The sequence below is a fragment of the Acyrthosiphon pisum genome, chromosome A1 (assembly GCF_005508785.2).
Source record: "Acyrthosiphon pisum isolate AL4f chromosome A1, pea_aphid_22Mar2018_4r6ur, whole genome shotgun sequence".
NCBI lineage: Eukaryota > Metazoa > Arthropoda > Insecta > Hemiptera > Aphididae > Acyrthosiphon > Acyrthosiphon pisum.
This window is the reverse complement of record NC_042494.1, coordinates 66,306,352-66,324,789: the sequence shown is the minus strand read 5'-3', so window position 1 is coordinate 66,324,789 and position 18,438 is coordinate 66,306,352. Positions and strand designations below refer to the sequence as shown.

Below are 18,438 nucleotides of genomic sequence, written 5' to 3'. Positions count from 1 at the left end.
TAACAATTATCAGTCGACTGTCCAAAGAATAATTCGTATTTTTCATATTTAAACTCAAAAGTATTTATCAAAATAATTACATAATATTATTGTATAGACTATGCACACAGGTTAAATGTATATACATATTTACGTTTATTATTGTAAGTTGGTTGAGTAGTGCAGTAATAACAAATTAACGTGTCAACTTAAATTTATTAATATTTATGAGTTCTGTGGAATGGTTGGATCTAGTGCATATGAACATAGAGTTCAACAATCTCTGTGACCACGAGTGTGTATAATTATCACCAGGTGTACCCACGATTTAAGATACTTATATATCACTGAACTAAAATACTAGGTAAAATAAAATAAAAACTATGGTTTGATTTGACAATACATTTACTAAAATACAGTCAATATATAAAATGATTGAATCAAATAATATGTTATTATCAGTTTAATAATTGCACATATTTTATGAATTTGGGAATAAATCTTACCAAAATAGCTTAATCAATTTACCATAAATTTATTAATTCTATAGTTTAAAATTTAAATAAATGTAACTATTTAATAGTTACATTTATTAAAAATATCAAATGGACATAATAGTTTGTTTGATGCCTATCGGACCCATAGAAATAGATAAGGAAATACTTAACTATATTCTTATCCATCTCAGTGATCTTACCGAACCTAAAATGTCGACTGGTCACGCTACATGTGATTTTACTAAGCTGCAGATGTTAGTTAAAAAAAGTAATATTTACATTATCTCTTGGGAATCTTAAATTGCTTAAATCATGCTCTCGCACATTATCATAAGTGCTTTAGTAATCAAGGATCAATTTAGTTGTTGTTATGGTGATTTATTTTGACTGCCTACAATTTACAATGATCTCACCGTCGTCAATGGGCAGCCATATTATACCAACTTAGGTAAAGTGTGGGCGGTGACGCTAAGGGACTATGCCCCCTGCCCCTGAAAACGTTTAAAAGGCGTCCCTTTTAACTTAATCTTCAAAAGCTATGCTGGTACACCGATGACTTAGAGTCAAATCTGAGTAATTTGTTCTCCTTTCAAAATATGTAATTATTTATTTTCTATATCTTATAATTTTAGATTAATCAGTGGGTATTTATTATTTATTTTTTTTATATTTTAATTTGATAAAAAACAAATATTGATTTAAATGATTATAGCTGTTGAGCAACACTTCTTAAAATAATAATTTAGTTTAAGCGTTAATAGTATAGGGGTGTAAGTAAGCTGTTCAGTGCAATGAAGTAGTGAAGTACTATGAAAAATAATATAATCAATAGTTAGGTATATTGATAATTTATAATATCTTCTGTATATATAAAACAGTAAGCTGATTGACTTATTAGATATGGATTAATATAATCAATTAATACAAAATCCTAACCTAATCTAACTGTACTAAAATCCAATGAATAAAAAAAATCAAATTTAGCCCTTATTAAATTAATCTATATCTTCTTTCAAGAGTTCTAATCTACACACAAACATTCATACAAAGCTGAACCCGTGCACTCCGCTGTCCGTAAAAAATTGCAACTTAAAAAAATAATGATTTTTCAACTTTTTTTGGGTGTAACTTGCTATATTATTATTATATTGCTATATTATATTATATAATATATATTCCATACGAATGTCTATCACTTGATGAATCGCTTTTAATACACCGTGGTCGCCTTTTATTTCGACAGTATATGAGACTTAAAAAAGCACGATATGGTATAAAGTTTTTCAAGCTCTGTACACCCGATGGATTTGTTCTAAACATGGAGATATATAAAGGAAAAAGAGAAGAAATTCAAGTCGGTTCTACATCAAAAATAAATAGTTTAGTTTTTCGTATTTTGGAAGCTTTTCTTGATTAAGATGCCCTTAATCAAGGGTGTTTATGGATAATTATTATAATAGTATAAGTCTTTCAAGAGAACTTCTAAATCGAAAAACACATACAACAGGAACACTACGTAGTAACCGTAAAGGCAACCCAAAATGTGTAACCACAAAAAAGTTAAAATCTGGTGAATATATTTGGCGTCGACAAGAAAACATTTATGTATCTAAGTGGAAAGATAAAAGGGATGTATTAGCGATAACTACAAAGTACCATCCACAGCTTTTATCATCCAAAAATCGATTTGGAAATGAAAAAAAAAAACCAAATGAAATTAAATATGAGTGTTATAAACAGGTCAAACTAAATGGTAAAATATTACAGCAGCCCACGAAAACAATCACGATGGTATAAAAAAGTTTTATTTCATCTGTTAGATATTACAGCGTGGAATAGTTTTTACCTATACAAAAAACATTTTGGCTGCTATTCTATGACTTTTAAAGATTTTCGTGATATTTTAATAAAAAATATGATAAACCTTCCAATAGATGTAACAGCTAATCAAATTTTTAATGCTCCAAAATCAAAAGATCCAAAAAACAAATGACCAATGTTAGAAGAAGGACAACACTATCAAGAAAAAATCCCATTACCTCCACTGTATAAAAGAAAACATTACTTCAAAAACTGCAAAATGTGCACAAAAAATCACGTGAGGAAACAAACCCAGTATCAATGTAAAGCTTGCAATGTTCCACTGTGTCCCGGTTCATGTTTTGAAGACTTTCACAAAAATGTCATAAAAAAATTATTTCATTATTTTATATTTCATTGGTTCAATTTATATAAGACTATATTTTCATTTTTTTTTTTAAATTTCATAACATTCTTTTTCAAAATTTGTTATACAAAATAAACCAGGTTGAGTTGAATTATTATTTTTATTTTATTATTTAAAAAATATAAATTATACTGCTATAGCAGTGCAGTGATGTACATAGTTGTAAATAGCAATGTAGAGGGACAGTACTGCTATAGCAGTAATAATCATATGCGTTTTTAAAAGTAGTTTTTTCCCCTTCCGAGAATTTCAAATGTCCACGAATGTGTTAATTATATTAAAAACAAATAAATGTTGATAATTTATAATATATAAATATATTTTTGATATTATAGAAATCATTTTAGTTTTCTAGCGAAGCGAGGAATATTAATTAATGAATAACCCATTCCTAACATAATGTTTTTCACAGGTACAGAAACAGTGGCGCCGAAGTTTTTAAAATGTGGTCGGGCAATTTTAAAACTTCCCGGCCTCAATATCTTAATTATTTAATATAGAGGTACCCTAATATACATGTATTCATAATCATGGTTTAATTATACTCATGCTCATATTAAAGTTATGAAGTAAATAAAATATTGCCGGCCTGCCACATTTTTTAAAAAATGGACTTCGGCGCAACTGCATATACTTATAAGGTATATGATGAATTTATTAAGTATAATTGAACTAATATCTTTTACTTAACAGTATTATAAGAATCAATATAACTCAGTGCCAAGGATTACAATTCTGTATCAAATAGACAAGTATTCAAAACTTTATACATTATTTTAGATTTTTTATGAGTTTCGTAAAAATCCCATTTCAAACATTGTATGTACTGATGTAGTATAACGTTTTGCCTTTATTTCGGGATGTTTTGTTAAATAAAGTGATTTTCTTTTTGTAGTGATAGAAGCTTTATCAAGGTTATATTTTTTTTCATTTCTTACAGATTTTTTAAGAATTTTTTATCAAATATAGTTTTTATTGATTTTTTTTTCAACCACAGATTTTTTAATGATTTTTTTATAAATACACATTTTTAAATAATTTTTTTAAACTTTTTTTAATAATTATATTTTTTTAAGATATTTTTAGTAATTAAAGGTTTTTAACGATTTTTTTTGATTTTTTAATAAATATAGATTTTTAATGAATTTTTTATTAAATGTAGTTTTTTATTGATTATTTTATCAAATACAGATTTTTTTAATGATTTTTATACATTTTTTAATAATTATAATTTTATTAATTCTTTTTAAGATTTTTTTAATATATACCTACTGATTATTTAACGATTTAACGATTTATTTATATTTTTCATGGATTTTTTTTATTTTTTTAAGAATTTTTTTCATCAAATATAGTTTTTTTATAAATACACATTTTTATGATTTTTTATAGATTTTTTAATAATTATATTTTTATTGATTATTTTTTAATAAATACTGTTTTTTAACGATTTTTTATTGATTTTTATGAATTTTTTTATCAAATATAGTTTTTTTATTGATTTTTTTTTATCAAATACAGATTTTTTAATGATTTTATTTTATAAATTCACATTTTTTAAACATTTTTTATTAATTATTTTTTTTTGATTTTATAAGAATTTTTTAAGAATTTTTTATCAAATATAGTTTTTTATTGATTTTTTTATCAACCACCGATTTTTCAATGATTTTTTAAGATTTTCTTTTAATAAATTCTGATTTTTTTTGATTTTTTTTAAAGAATTTATTATCAAATATAGTTTTTTATTGATTTTTTTATCAAACAAAGATTTTTTTAATGATTTTTTTTAATGATTTTTAGTAAATTCTGTTTTTTTAACGACTCTTTTTATTGATTTTTTATTAAAGATAGATTTTTTATGATTTTTTTTTAAGAATTTTTTATCAAATATAGTTTTTTTAGTGTTTTATGAAACCATTTCCAACTCATTAAAAATCTAAAATTATGTATAGTTTTGAATATTTGTCTACTTCTCTATTAGTTTCTATTAATGTTATTATTGAGTACTTTAAAAATTTAGAACTGTAGCCGGCAAAAGATAATTTCAATGTACTTGTAAGTTATGTGATGAATTTATTAAGTATAATTGAACTAATATTCATTTGCACATTTCTTTCCCCATGTCCAAATTGATGTGTTGTAAATAGATCGTATACTGTATCAGGTAAAAGAGTATTTTTATGTACTTAGTGGCGCCGAAGGTACCCTAATATACATTTATTCATAATCATGGTTCAAATATACTCATGATCATATTAAAGTTGTGAAGTAAATAAAATATGGACGGCCGGCCACATTTTTAAAAAAAAGAGGTTGGGCCACGGCCCGTCGTCACCATGAACTTCGGCGCCACTGTACAGAACAATAATTCACACGGAAAGTGTTTTAAAAATAAAATAGAAATCACAGTTGTTCCTTTTACCATTTTGTGTAAAATTAAGCCCTGGTTAAATTCCATTCGGAATCGTTTCGGTGGTTTTCTAATTTAGAACACCAATAATACGCTCAGTTCGTTATGCGAGGTATTTATTTTTGAATTTCATCTCCGCAGGGTTGGTTTTAAGGTTTGATTCTAAGAAAAATTCATTATTTATACTCACATGAATATTATACTATATCGTAGCGCTGACGTGTATTAATTTAATATTCGTTCAATCCAGTTGTACCTAATCGAATTCTTGTAAACTATATTTAATAATTCACATATATTTACGCCTTGGCGCGTCGGTCAATAGCTCTATGTACTATAGCTACACAATTTCGTTATCATTATCATCTTGAACGTTTTCTTTCCCCCCTCCTCCTATCGTTCTCACTTCTACTCATCAAAGATATAAAATTATTATTTATTTTTAGAGAAAGTGCGTTTGATTTTTTCGATTTTTATTTTTATTTTTTTATTTATATGAATTAACGCCATTCAGCTTTTTACAAGTAAGATATATAATAGAACATATTATATGTATATAGATGAACTAAATATAATAAATTATTGATACTAATAATACAATTATACAAACATTAATGTGGCCTTGGTACTAGAGATCTACTATTATTGCTAATGGACATCATTTTTATGATTGGGGAATTTTTAGCAAAATTTGTTTTGCATATTGGCGGGGAAAAATAATCTTGAGACCTAGTATTGCCAGGAACACGAATGCTGAGTTGTTCTAGTAGACGGGGGGCATCAATGAGCCTTCTAATAATTTGGTAGTAAAGTTAATAAATAATTTTTTACGGCGCTCTGATAGTGGTTCCAGTTTCAGTATCGCATTAATAGGCCCATAATCGTGAGGGGGGTGAGTAATGTTAAGACAGCGACCTGCGAAGCCAAGAAAATGATTTTGGACTTTATCTAGTCGTAAAATATCTTTTTTGGTATGTGGGGACCAAACAATTGAGCCATATTCAAGTAAGGACCTGACTAGCGCGTTTTTTTTTATGAGAGAAGACATGTCTTAGAGCTAAAGTTCTGGCAGTGGTGTCTAATGAACCCAATTACACGGAGTACCTTGCATGTGATGAAATCGATATGTGGTCGAAAATCTAGCGAGGGAACATAAAGAAAACTTAAATCTTTTACTTTGTCTACTCACAAAAGAGGTTGGCCGTCTAGGCAGTAAGCAAAATTAAGGACATCTCGCTTACGATAAAAGGACATTATCTTACATTTTCCTATATTAAGAGATAGTCCTACAGTTTTACACCATATATTAAATTTATCTTATGTGTCCTGAAGAATTAAACAGTCGTCATGTGATGAAATCCTGTAAAAGATTTTAGCGTCGTCAGCAAAAAGAAGAAGTCTTCATGGATCAATTATGGGATAGACAGTGTTGATGAAAATATTAAATTATAATGGACCTAAGTGACTACTTAGGGAACTTGGGGAACTCCGGATAATACTTGAATTCATGCTGAGGTTTTATCAAAGATTTTTATGAACTGACTGCGATTTGACAAGTAAGATTGAATCAAGGATAAGAGTGGCTCCCCAACACCTAATCGATCAAGAATAAAAGCAAGGGAACCATGGTCAATTGTATCGAAGGCTTTTGAAAAATCTGTAAAAATTAAATCAATCTGTTGTTTCGAGTCAAAAGACTCGTGGACATAACAGATAAAGTCTACTGCACTGGTAACTGTAGAAAATCCGTGTTGATCAACTTTTCTCACTCAAATATTAATAATTTAATAACTGAAATATATAATATTAAATATCGTGTTTGTTGAAGAAGGCAAGAACGTATTTACTTCATTATTTTTGTTACGAATTAACTCTATCGATAATAATTAGACGAGAATATATGGAGCTAAAGCTAGGTAAGCTAAATGTTCGATGTATTTAAAAACGTATGCATTTTTCGAAAATAAAAACTAAAAAAAGAAAGTCTTACAATGTTTATAGTTACCCACTGTCCTTATTTTATTCTTAGATGTGTTCAAATAATACATTATATTTTTGAAAATATAACAAATCGGATTTATATAATTTCAATTTATATAGAAATAATTTTTTCCACTTTAAGCTCTACCTTGAGATACATTAAGTTAATATAATATTATGTAAACACGACATGGGTATAGGCACTAAAAAAAAATGTGCACAATATAATGACGGTAAATATAAATTTGAAAATAAAATTACTATATTATTATTTACTATAAGAATTTAAAAAAAGCCCTGCACGTAGATTAATCCAATTAAAGTATTTGATTAATGTTAATGAGTATAAAAAAAAAAGCTAGAATACAATGTTATATAATATCATTATATGTTATAAATTATAATGTTCTCCATAGTTTCAAACCTTTCTTACTACGTTTAAAAAAAAACGATGACATACGTCAGGGAAACTTTAATTAATAAAAAATGAACATCTATTTTATAACCATTATTTGTTCTTAGTGAGATAATGTATTTTCAATAATTTTAATTTCGTATGATGCAGGATGAATAATAATAGGCATATAGTTTTTTTAAATTTTGATGTAAAAAATATCAATAAATAAAACTGAAAACCAGATTTCAGTTTATAACAACAATATTGTGCCAACTTTTAAGTTTATTTTCATTAATTACAGGTATTTTAAGTTTATATACATTACTGGAGTATATTTATTTAATATAATAGTAAGTCCATCACGAATTGCAGTCGACGCACTCCGTCTAAATTGTGTATGTAGGTCAAAAAATAAAATGTTAATACCAAAAGGTATTTGAATATTCGGTGGCGATCTGAATATGAAGTTATTTTGTACGCAGTTAATCTGTGTAATAGTTGCACGTCTGTTTTGAGTTTAGGTATTTTATAAGTACACATTAATAACTAGAATTTGATTGTTAACGAAAGTTTTCAACGGGCACGCGTACGCCCCTACTATTATTCGGAAAACGTAAGTACAGTTTATATAATATGGGATGTCCGGGTCGTTAAATTTCGCAGATATATTATGTTATTCTATGAGCTTTAAATAGAGTTGAGTTAAGTCACTGGTGGGTTGAATTTTTTTTGCATAGACTCTCACATTGTTATAATATCAAATACCAGACCATTTTTTTTTCACTTTTTGGCGGTGAAAATGTGTAAACTGTTTTGCATATCCGAAACTCGTAATAATTAATACCACAATGTAACAAAGGGTTTCTTCATAGAACAAGCCAATAAAAGGAGAATTCATTATATTTTTATATGATTTCGCAGATCATTTCAAATTTAAAATAAGGTTAAGAATTTAATAAGATAATTAATTGATAACATGTAATTGTAGTAGGTATGATTAAAACTAAAATACTCATCGTTAGTCTTAAGAAATATAAATACTATGTACTCCCACTTTATGTTGTTAGAGGTGTTTGAACATTGGAACAGTCTTGTTAATACATTAAAAAATACAGTCAATTTGATAACTGTATGGTATTTGGTTTTTAAATTAGATTTTATACTTTAATTTTTAAAATGTAATCTTATTTATTGTAAATTCATGGGACAAGCCATTATTGTGTACATTATAAAACACACAACATAATACGACATAATACGACGAAGGTACAAAATAATATTAAAGTAATGCAATTTACAATGTATAAGTTATTTATTATCTAGACAATGAGTTCTTAATATTAGTGTAGTGTAGCACTGTAGCCTAATTTATGTTAATCATTATTTGTTCACTAATCACCTATTATTATATTTTATTCAATGTCGTCTACAACAGTCATCTACAACTATACTGTTTATTTCCATACTCGACCAACTGTCAACGACTATTTTACTATGCAGATATATTGAAATAACAATTAGGGTTCACGTGATTTAAATATTATACTCCTTTCGAACCGCCACTGATCAGTTAGGTAAGTTTATATTTGGCTTCGTTTAAACTACCAATATAATCTAAAAAACAGAGTTAAACTTAGAATAATAAATTATGAAAATATTTAAAATTTATGTCAGAAAATACAAGAATGTTTACAAATCAAAATGTATAATAATCATAAATAAATTCATCGAGCTATTATAGGTACTAGTAAAACGTTTTTAAACGAACACCTTCAAACTGCGAGAAAAGTATATGTGGTAGGTTGTATAGGTACATCGTACAAATTAGAGCCCGTAGCGCAAATACTTGAGATTTAACGCACCTACTTTGAAAATTAGAACTAAACAGCGAATCTACTTGGATACGTTAATTACACAAGTCGGCGCGTCATATTATTTGAGTTTATTCCCGAAACCCCGTTGCACTGAATTATATTTTATGGCTTAATGTTCGGTTATAATATTATTATTATTATTAGTAGTAGTAGTAGTATTACGGTTGTACTGCGTAATTAGAGAGTAGCGAGTCTCAAATTCACCAAGTCAAAAACTATTTTGTTTGTATAATATTATTATTTACGTTCGTATAGTAAGACATTATTATTATTATTACGTAATAGATTACTTATATACCTTGGAAGAGACGCACGGGCTAATGGAAAACGTATCGCCAAACTTCAAAGGTTCACCTTTTTCGCAGCTGCTTCCGCTTCTAAAACAAATGAATTACACGACGGCTTGATTAAGGGCCGTAGAAATAAAATAGTCTTTTTTTTCTCCGCAGATCAAACGCTAAACACATTACACTTGAGACTTAAAGACTACGACGTTGATGATGATGACGATGATGATCATCATGATAATAATAATAATTATATTAGGTTAATAATATTTTTATAATAAACATTGCGGATATCAATCGAAAATAAAATATGTGAATTACAGTCAGGTTTCAGCAAAGATGGGCAAGTTAATGAAAATAATTAACTCAAGTTAAGTTAAATTAAGAAGACACAAGATCGATAAGTTAAAAGTTAACAGTTAACAAATTATAAATTTAACTCGATAAGTTGAATAAAGTTAATATAGAAAAATATATTAACTTAACTCAGTTTACAAAAAGTTAATCTATTTTTTTTTTAATTTGTCTGTAAATCACATAAAGAGTGAATGTGTCTTTCTAGTTTCTAATTTATAAATTATAAAAAACAATTTTATTGAACTTTTATCATAATGTAGGTACACTGTTACCATTTTACTTTTACTTTACTATTATTTACTAATTTAACTGTACTCATCCCAAATTAATAATTTAACAAATATATTTTTTTATATCGTATAGAAATTGAATGTCATAATACGTGAAGATGAGTACATGACCTTCATATATTATATTATAAGTTATATAACATTAAAACAAAACAATTGTCAATTTGTAATTTAAAATTATTAATTTTATTAAAAACATTTATAATTGCAACTCGCATAATATATAATTTACAACTTTATAAAATAAATTAATATACATAAAACTATGTTATCAAGCAAACATTTGTGTTTTTCTATTGGATTATTTTTATTTTATGCTAATATAGTAATATTTACGTATAAACGAAAAATTTCAAAATGTTTTCAACTTGATGGATTTTTTTTTAAATCAACTGAGATAAGCTAAGTTATTTCAACTGTAAATTAAACTAGTGAAGTTCATAAGTTGATTAGAAAATAAGCTAACTAGTTAAGTTAAAAAATAATAACTTTTTAACTAGTTAATGCCCACCTTTGGGTTTTAGTTGGCATGCACGCGAAACATTTTAGGTTTATGTTATTTCGATAGCTTTCCAACGCATTTACATACGAAAAATTGTACGAGTCGTAGACTTTTACTCAGTAATCGAGTTGAATATTATAATTTCACTTGAATTTTTTTCCTTGTTGAAATAATGAACCCGCCCGTCGTTCTATTTCGTCTGTATCGCTAAAATTGGACGGTTCAGTAGATTTTCCTGGCGGGTCGTAACACCTTGGTGATTTTATATTATACCCATATCCTAATGATGACCGACTGTTTGGGAAAACGGAAAAAGAACACTTTGTATTCCATTTCACAGTCTCGTCGTCGTAGTCAGTTACTCGTTTACAAAAACGCTTTGACCTAAGACGTGTCGGGACTCGAGTGTCAGGACTGGATAAGTCTGGTGGATATTTACCTATTAGGTGTGACACACCACGTATCACGTATGACTCATCAAACATTTTTATTGTAAATTGTAAAAGAGTTGATTTTTTTTTATACTGTTGATGTAGGTAATGTGCTATTATGTATAATATTATACACATTGCAATTAGAACGAATAGGTTCTAAATTATTAAAATGTATAATATTATATTAAGAACAATAGTCCTTAAATAGTTTCTGAGCTATTAAACTTTAAGTTCTAAAAGTAGTTTATGATAATAAATAGGAATTTAAGATAGGTACAAAGACGATTTGAATATTATACTAACTAATATGAATTAGTTATAATTTTATTCTCCTCGATAACCCAGAAACTAATCATTCGAATTTCGATGTTAAAGTGTAGAATACAAATTATCTGATTAAAAATTAACAAAAAAAAATAGGATGGTGTTCATAAGTAAAAAGCTTGAATAAAAAAATCTAATCCCATTATATTTTAAAATGTTATAATCTTTTGGTATACCTAGGTATTTAAAAATTCCAAAATCCAGATTTTGTATTAAATATAATATGCATTATTAAAGGATGGTGAGCTTGTTGATTGAACACCCTAGCCTGTATGTGTATAGTAAGACACACAACAATTTGAGTTCGAACGAATTTCTGTCCGATACAAATCGATTTGTTTACAGAATTTATTACGGTATAAATACAGTTTATATCTGTGTACAGTGTTGGGAAATATCTAGATAAATGTATCTAAATAAGTTATCTAGATAAAAATTATTTATCTTGTATCTTATCTAGATACAATTCTAGTTATCTATGAGTACTTATCTATATAATTTATTTAAATGAACTAAAAAAAAATTTGAAAATTTAAAATATTTTAATTATATTATTTTTACATTTTTCTATTTTTCATCTATTACAAGGAAAACATGTTTAGTAATATGCATTATAATACCTTGATTTTAATATTTATTAATATTCATTGTTAGTCTGGAGTTTTACATTGTAAACAATGAAAAAACCCAAAAATAGAAATAAGTAATGGGCATGTAATAGGTAAGATTGTAAGAACAACTAATAATAGCAAAAGCAAAAACATCTATCCCTGCTACCCGCTGGCCACCACCGAATGATGATGGTCTCATTAGCTGATACCCGTTTCATAGAATTGTGTACAAAGTATGAAAAATAATTATTGTTTTAAACCGACAAAAATAAACCAACTTTCGTGGATATTGGACTCACAAGCATAATAATATTATAATAATTGTAATTTATAACAATCTAATATTTATAAAACCCTTTTAGAATTCCCGGTATTTCAGCTATCGATTAACCGATCTGTACAACCTCTGTCCTCTGCTTTAAAAAATTTTAAATTATGTATTTTTTTTTACCTGTAGACTCAAGTAGGTATCCTAAATATTTTCAAAATTAAACATGAAATTATCTCATATTTATCTAGATAAAATTTAGTATAATTATCTTTATTTGTATCTAGATAAAAATTATTACAGTCATATTTATCTTTATCTAGATAAATAATTAGTTATCTATTCCCAACACTGTCTGTGTATACGGTTCAGTATAATATAATCGTTTGTAAATAAATAACTTAAAGAATTATTCGTTATTTTCGTTTCTAACTAAACACCTAAATAAATCGTTAAATAACCGTTTTCAAAATCCGAGATGATCGAATGTCATCAGCACAGACGAATTATTTTTATAGTTATATTTTCCTCACGGGTTTTTAGAGTGATTTTCTTAAAATGTGCCAAAAAAAAATTGTAGGTAAGAATAGTCTAAAATAGTCTACAATATCATAGACACCGATTCGAGTTACCCGCAAATCTTGAAGCAGTTCCGGACGCAGGTCTCGGTCAACGGGGAAGCGGTCATAGTGAAGCCCGGTCCCAGCCCGTCCAATTCCGAGTGTGGGTCGCTGGCCGAACACGACAGAGCCACGCCGCCGGAACCATCGCACCAGCCTGGAAAACGGACGTCCGGGCACACGAGCTGTGCGACTTCGCCGTACCTCAGGAACTCAGAGGTTGAGTCCAAGACCACCTGCGGGGTATTATAGCCATAATAAAAACATTTTATTATTATAACAATATAATATAATAATATATTATATTTTTATTTTTTATTTTATTTATTGGAATAGACCAATAGATGCATAACCACGCGGCTTTTGAGAACAACATTAGCGATATAAAATTAACAGATCTTATACGATAGGTTATAAATTTAATGACAGAAACAAGATAAAATAAAATCAACATTACAATCAGTTGAACAGAGAATATATACCCACCTATATTTGAAATTATAATATGAGAATATGAGATATAGAATTTGGCCAAGCTACGAAAAAACTAAACATTGTGATTGGCTATCGACATCATCCTAATTAAAAGGTCATTTTTTGCAAAATGAGTACTATTTACAAGTTGTTAGGTAAACTAATCCTTTAAACCCGGTGCAACCAGGGACATGAATGTTAAGTCGTTAATAAAATGACAACTGGAGATATTACGGCGTTCAGATAATTATTTATAACGGAAAATATCACTGATATGACTATTACCTAGTCGTGGAGTGACTTGGTAATATGGGGGTGATAACTGGCCAAACTCAGAAAACCTATGCTATCGGGGCTTTGAAACCTAATAGTTATTCGAGTTAATATAGTTTGATACGAATACTGTTGTAAGTAATTCAGAAAAAAAATGTGATTCAAAAACTATGTTGTTACTTACTTATTACACTTTTTAGATTCTACTCAATATTCCTAAGAATATTAATTAATTTCATAAAATATTACTGATAGACAATACTCCTGAATTAATAGATGCAACGAATCATAACGCATAACGAGAATTAATATAAATACATCTTATACTATTATCTAAAGAAGAGTTGTTAGTTGACGTTGTTGAGGGTAATCATTGGAACAACTGAACCGATCTTGAAAATTCTTTCACCAATTCTTTGTGAGTGAGTCATAGACTAATTTTAAAAGGAAATCGATCACCCCGGTAGTTGCTCAAACAGGATTTTTGATATTTACGATGGATATTTTTTACTTATTAATAGTAAAGTTGATATAGGTTATATGAGCTGAGAATAATATTTATTTATTATTGTTTTTTTTTTTAATTTGAATATTAAGGGAGCGTCTCAACCTTATTCGTTTTAATCAGTCGAAGTTACGATCAGACGAGTATATATATTTGCATGACGCCATCGCTACTGAAGGAGACGCGGCCAACATTGGTCGTTTGACCATTCTCTCAGCTACTCATGTTGGAAGTCCACGCATGATGCATTTAATCGCGAATTGCAACGGAAGCAAGACTATGTTTGAAATGAGCTGGCTGAAAGAGTCGAACAAATGTGCCGAAAAAAAGAGCCAAACACCAATTTCCACTTTTGTTTAACATAATCACAAATCAGTGGACAACTATACCAATAATTAAACCACTCAGTTAAGAGGGCTTCACACTATACCGTTTCGTGTAGAATAATCACAGTTACCAAACGATACCGCATAATTGAATTTATTACCGTGATTATTTTACATGACACGGTGAAGTGTGAACCCCTCTTTATGGTGAAACTTATTTACTCGATGATTGTCGCATATTTGATCTTGGTGATATTAAGATTACTTCTCAATATTTTCTTAAATCCAGTTATATTTTTACTCAACCCATCATCGAGTAAATTAGTTTTATCATAACTTTTTAGTGGTATAATTATTGGTATAGTTTTCCACTGATTTGTGATAATGTTAAACAAAAGAGGAAGATGGTGTTTGGCTCTTTTGCTCATAGTTAAAACATACTGCAAAAAGTAAAATTTTGTGCTTCTAACTCAGTACCAAGGACTGTATGGAAAGCATATAAGCTTGAAAAAAAAGAGAATCAAATATAAAAATATTATATAGTTACAACTGGCTGAACCGCCAAACGTTGTTTTGTCATATAAATTATTTCTAAAGAATATTTTGGTAGTCAAATAAAAAAATAACTGAATTATTGTAATTGTGTGTTGATGTGTTATACTGGTATATGACTGAAAGAGAAATGGAGCAATGTGAACAATAACAAAATACAAAATATTCATTTTTTTGAATTCATTGTACTCTCATTATCTCAACTGATACATTTAAAATTACATCTATATCACACATTATGAAAATTAAAAAAACTTAGTAAAAACAATGGAATGCACGATATTTTTAGAGTCCGTAACGTTTTTCATCAATTTTTTAATGACTAATCAAGTGCCATTGCACAGCTTTGGCCCTTGGTGGTTTTAAATTGTATAAGTTATGTCTTTCAATAATGATTATGAACTAATTAAAAAAGATGTGTACTAGGGTAGTAGGGTACAGGACAGAATTAACCGCAAAAATAGATAAAAAACTACATAATATTATTTCATACAATTTAAAAAAATTTAAATTAGTAACAGGTTTCGCTGTTTCCCTGATTATCAATAGTGTTTAGTTAATAGTTCACGTGTCGATTAAACGTTCAAATTCTGATCGGATTTAGGTATGTTTATCGTACCATTGGATTACTACATAGTTGCATTCAGGTATATTATTGATCAATCGTTTACGATTGAAGTATGGATTTGGAATTTTATATCGTTTTTAAAAGCAAATTGGCTTAAGCTCGTTAAATCAACCAAAACGAAGAAATAAAATATATTATACACTTCAGTGTAGCGTCGTTTGGGTCAGGTTGGTGTATATAAAATGTGTATACCAATGTGTATATACTTATACTATTCGTGAGTTTAAATTTTTTACTTAATTCTTAATTTATAATAAGCAGTAGGCACAAATAGTAATATGTCTGCTGTCTAAAAATTAGTGTACAATGGCGTCGTCGTATAATGACATATTTAGTTTTCTCGTCAAATCTATCCGAATCTCTAATATTTCAAAGCCTTTTTTTGTTCTAGCAGTATCGTTGAAATATTTAGTAGCACTTGAAAAAGTCAATTATCTCAAAGCCACGTGCGAAATAATATATTATTAAAAATAATAGTGAAATTTGGGTGCACTGAGATTGTTTTCACATACTAAAATAAACGTGCGTGTGAACATTAAATTCAATATTTTTTTTATTCGAAACGACATCGCCGGAGTTACTTATATCTACAGGTTGGATTACCGCAGTGGTCGCAGACAAGTCCGGTCAGATATTATTTTTTTTTTTTTGCGTGTAACCTTACCTAACCTAAATTAATGCAATTTCATAGCTCGACAGTACCTTCAGCGGCCGCCTGTTGAAGTGCACTCGGAGTGACCGAAGCCGTAAAAATAATATATGCTTGGTCGGTCACGGGTCATCATCATCATCATCATCATCATCGACGTCGTGTGCTATCGGCCCGTGACGATGCGACGAAACGAGTTTGTGATTCCTATCGAACGGGTGGATTACCACCTATTACATAGGTATCCCACAACACTACAGTGAATCGTTTAAATTTTAATTACAATATGCAAAAATGATAATAATATTATTATTTATCAAGCTTTACTTTTATCATAAATGAACAATCGCGAGATTTAGGTAAATAAATCATATTATTATGACGTCATTATGCGGATAGTTTAGGTAATAAATTGAACGATGTCGACATAGAATATTGTCGAAATCTCTATCACGGTTTTGATAGTGGAATCTTGAAATATTCATCGGTAGGAAGATCCTATTGTGTGAAATTTGGAAAATTTTGTAAGCCACTCGAATGACGGAGACGCAATAAATTGTTGTTGCTTGCAATTGCGATAATGCGCATTCCCTGACCGCGGCGACCGGTTTTAGACTTCTCTTAAAAAAAAAAAACTAACAAATATAGTTACAGATGTGATCAAATTATTATCAAGGATATCTTTAAAAATCGGATGGTGAGTCTGAGTATTGATTCAAATATATAGGTTTTTTTTTTAGTAGTTTTATCTCGTATAAGAGCGTAAACACTAGGTACTAACAAGTCCGACAATACGTTTTGTTTTTAAAATGTCAACGTGTAACATTTTTAGCATTACATCGGACCATATTATCGTCTATTGGTAGGACCATTGCCTATAGAGTCGGGTTATATATAATATTATTACGCTGATAGGTTTAAAAAAAAATTATATTCTAAGTTAATATCCAATCTCGTGATATCATTATTTTGATTGTTTATTAACCCAAGTTCAAGATGAAATGTTAGGTCTCAAGCCAAAAATAAAATCTACCGCGTTTAAACGACAATCGAATTGAACACAACAAAAATCAGAATTTATTTTACTCAAAACGTGTCGAATAATGTTCAAGTCGAATATTTGAACGCTATCTAGCGAAGTTCACTGAACAAGTTAAGCTGACTACGTCACCAGAGATAGGTGGCGCTAAGAAATAGATTTAAAACATAATATTAATTTTTTTTTCTCTAATATTACTTTGCTTTATTCAACGTGATGTTCAAAATGCTTTGACATTAATTCCGTAATGCAGCCGAGACATAGACAAATTACGTTATTGAGTATTTAATGATTTTACGAGATCCAAAACTATTTTTACTAGGTAAGTCATAAAACTAAGTATTCTTAAAAGAATTTCTTAATAGAATTACTTATAATTTCTCTCGAATTAAAAAAAAATTGTTTCACAACTATGCGTGTTCAACGTGATTACTGTTAAAATAACAATAATAATAAACTTTAGTTTTAATTTCAGTGACTTAAAAAACTCGGAATGACAAATTTACCGAATGAATTTATTACAAGCTTTGAATTCTATACGATGTTCTACAAGTTTAACACACAAAATCTGGATATTCGACATTTAAAATTAATATAATTTGTCTTATTTTCTTTATTGAAACTTCAACAGTAATAATATTTTATTTCGAAAATATTAACACTAAAAGTTAATATAATATACTCAACAGTATAAAGCTCAACAGTTACAGACTTACAGCTGCAGACAGGTAATGATAATCAATAAATATTATAAATAATATTAACAAAATAGTAATTAGAAATGTTCGATATAAGTTTAAATATAAAATTGAAGATCAATTAAAAGAGTAAGGGAAGAATAATTAACGTATGACAATGAGTAATGATAAAAATATTATAAAAGAAACCTACCTAATGGGCAGTGTTGTGCACAGATAACATTAAAATTATCT

The 18,438-nt window shown here is 28.3% G+C and overlaps 1 protein-coding gene and 1 long non-coding RNA gene across 2 annotated transcripts; one reads left to right on the top strand and one right to left on the bottom strand.

Moving 5' to 3' along the window:
* Window positions 1-3,155: 3,155 nt before the first annotated feature.
* LOC115033618 lies at window positions 3,156-5,007 on the top strand. Its single transcript, XR_003838895.1, has 2 exons — window positions 3,156-3,205; window positions 4,908-5,007. It is a non-coding gene; the product is annotated as an uncharacterized LOC115033618 (long non-coding RNA).
* Window positions 5,008-9,653: 4,646 nt separating this feature from the next.
* On the bottom strand, window positions 9,654-15,427 carry LOC115033531. The gene is made up of 3 exons (XM_029486255.1): window positions 15,380-15,427; window positions 13,073-13,296; window positions 9,654-9,744 (listed from the first exon to the last, which is right to left on the bottom strand). The coding sequence occupies exons 1-3, from the start codon at window positions 15,425-15,427 to the stop codon at window positions 9,654-9,656; spliced, it is 363 nt and encodes a 120-aa protein (XP_029342115.1).
* Window positions 15,428-18,438: the final 3,011 nt, after the last annotated feature.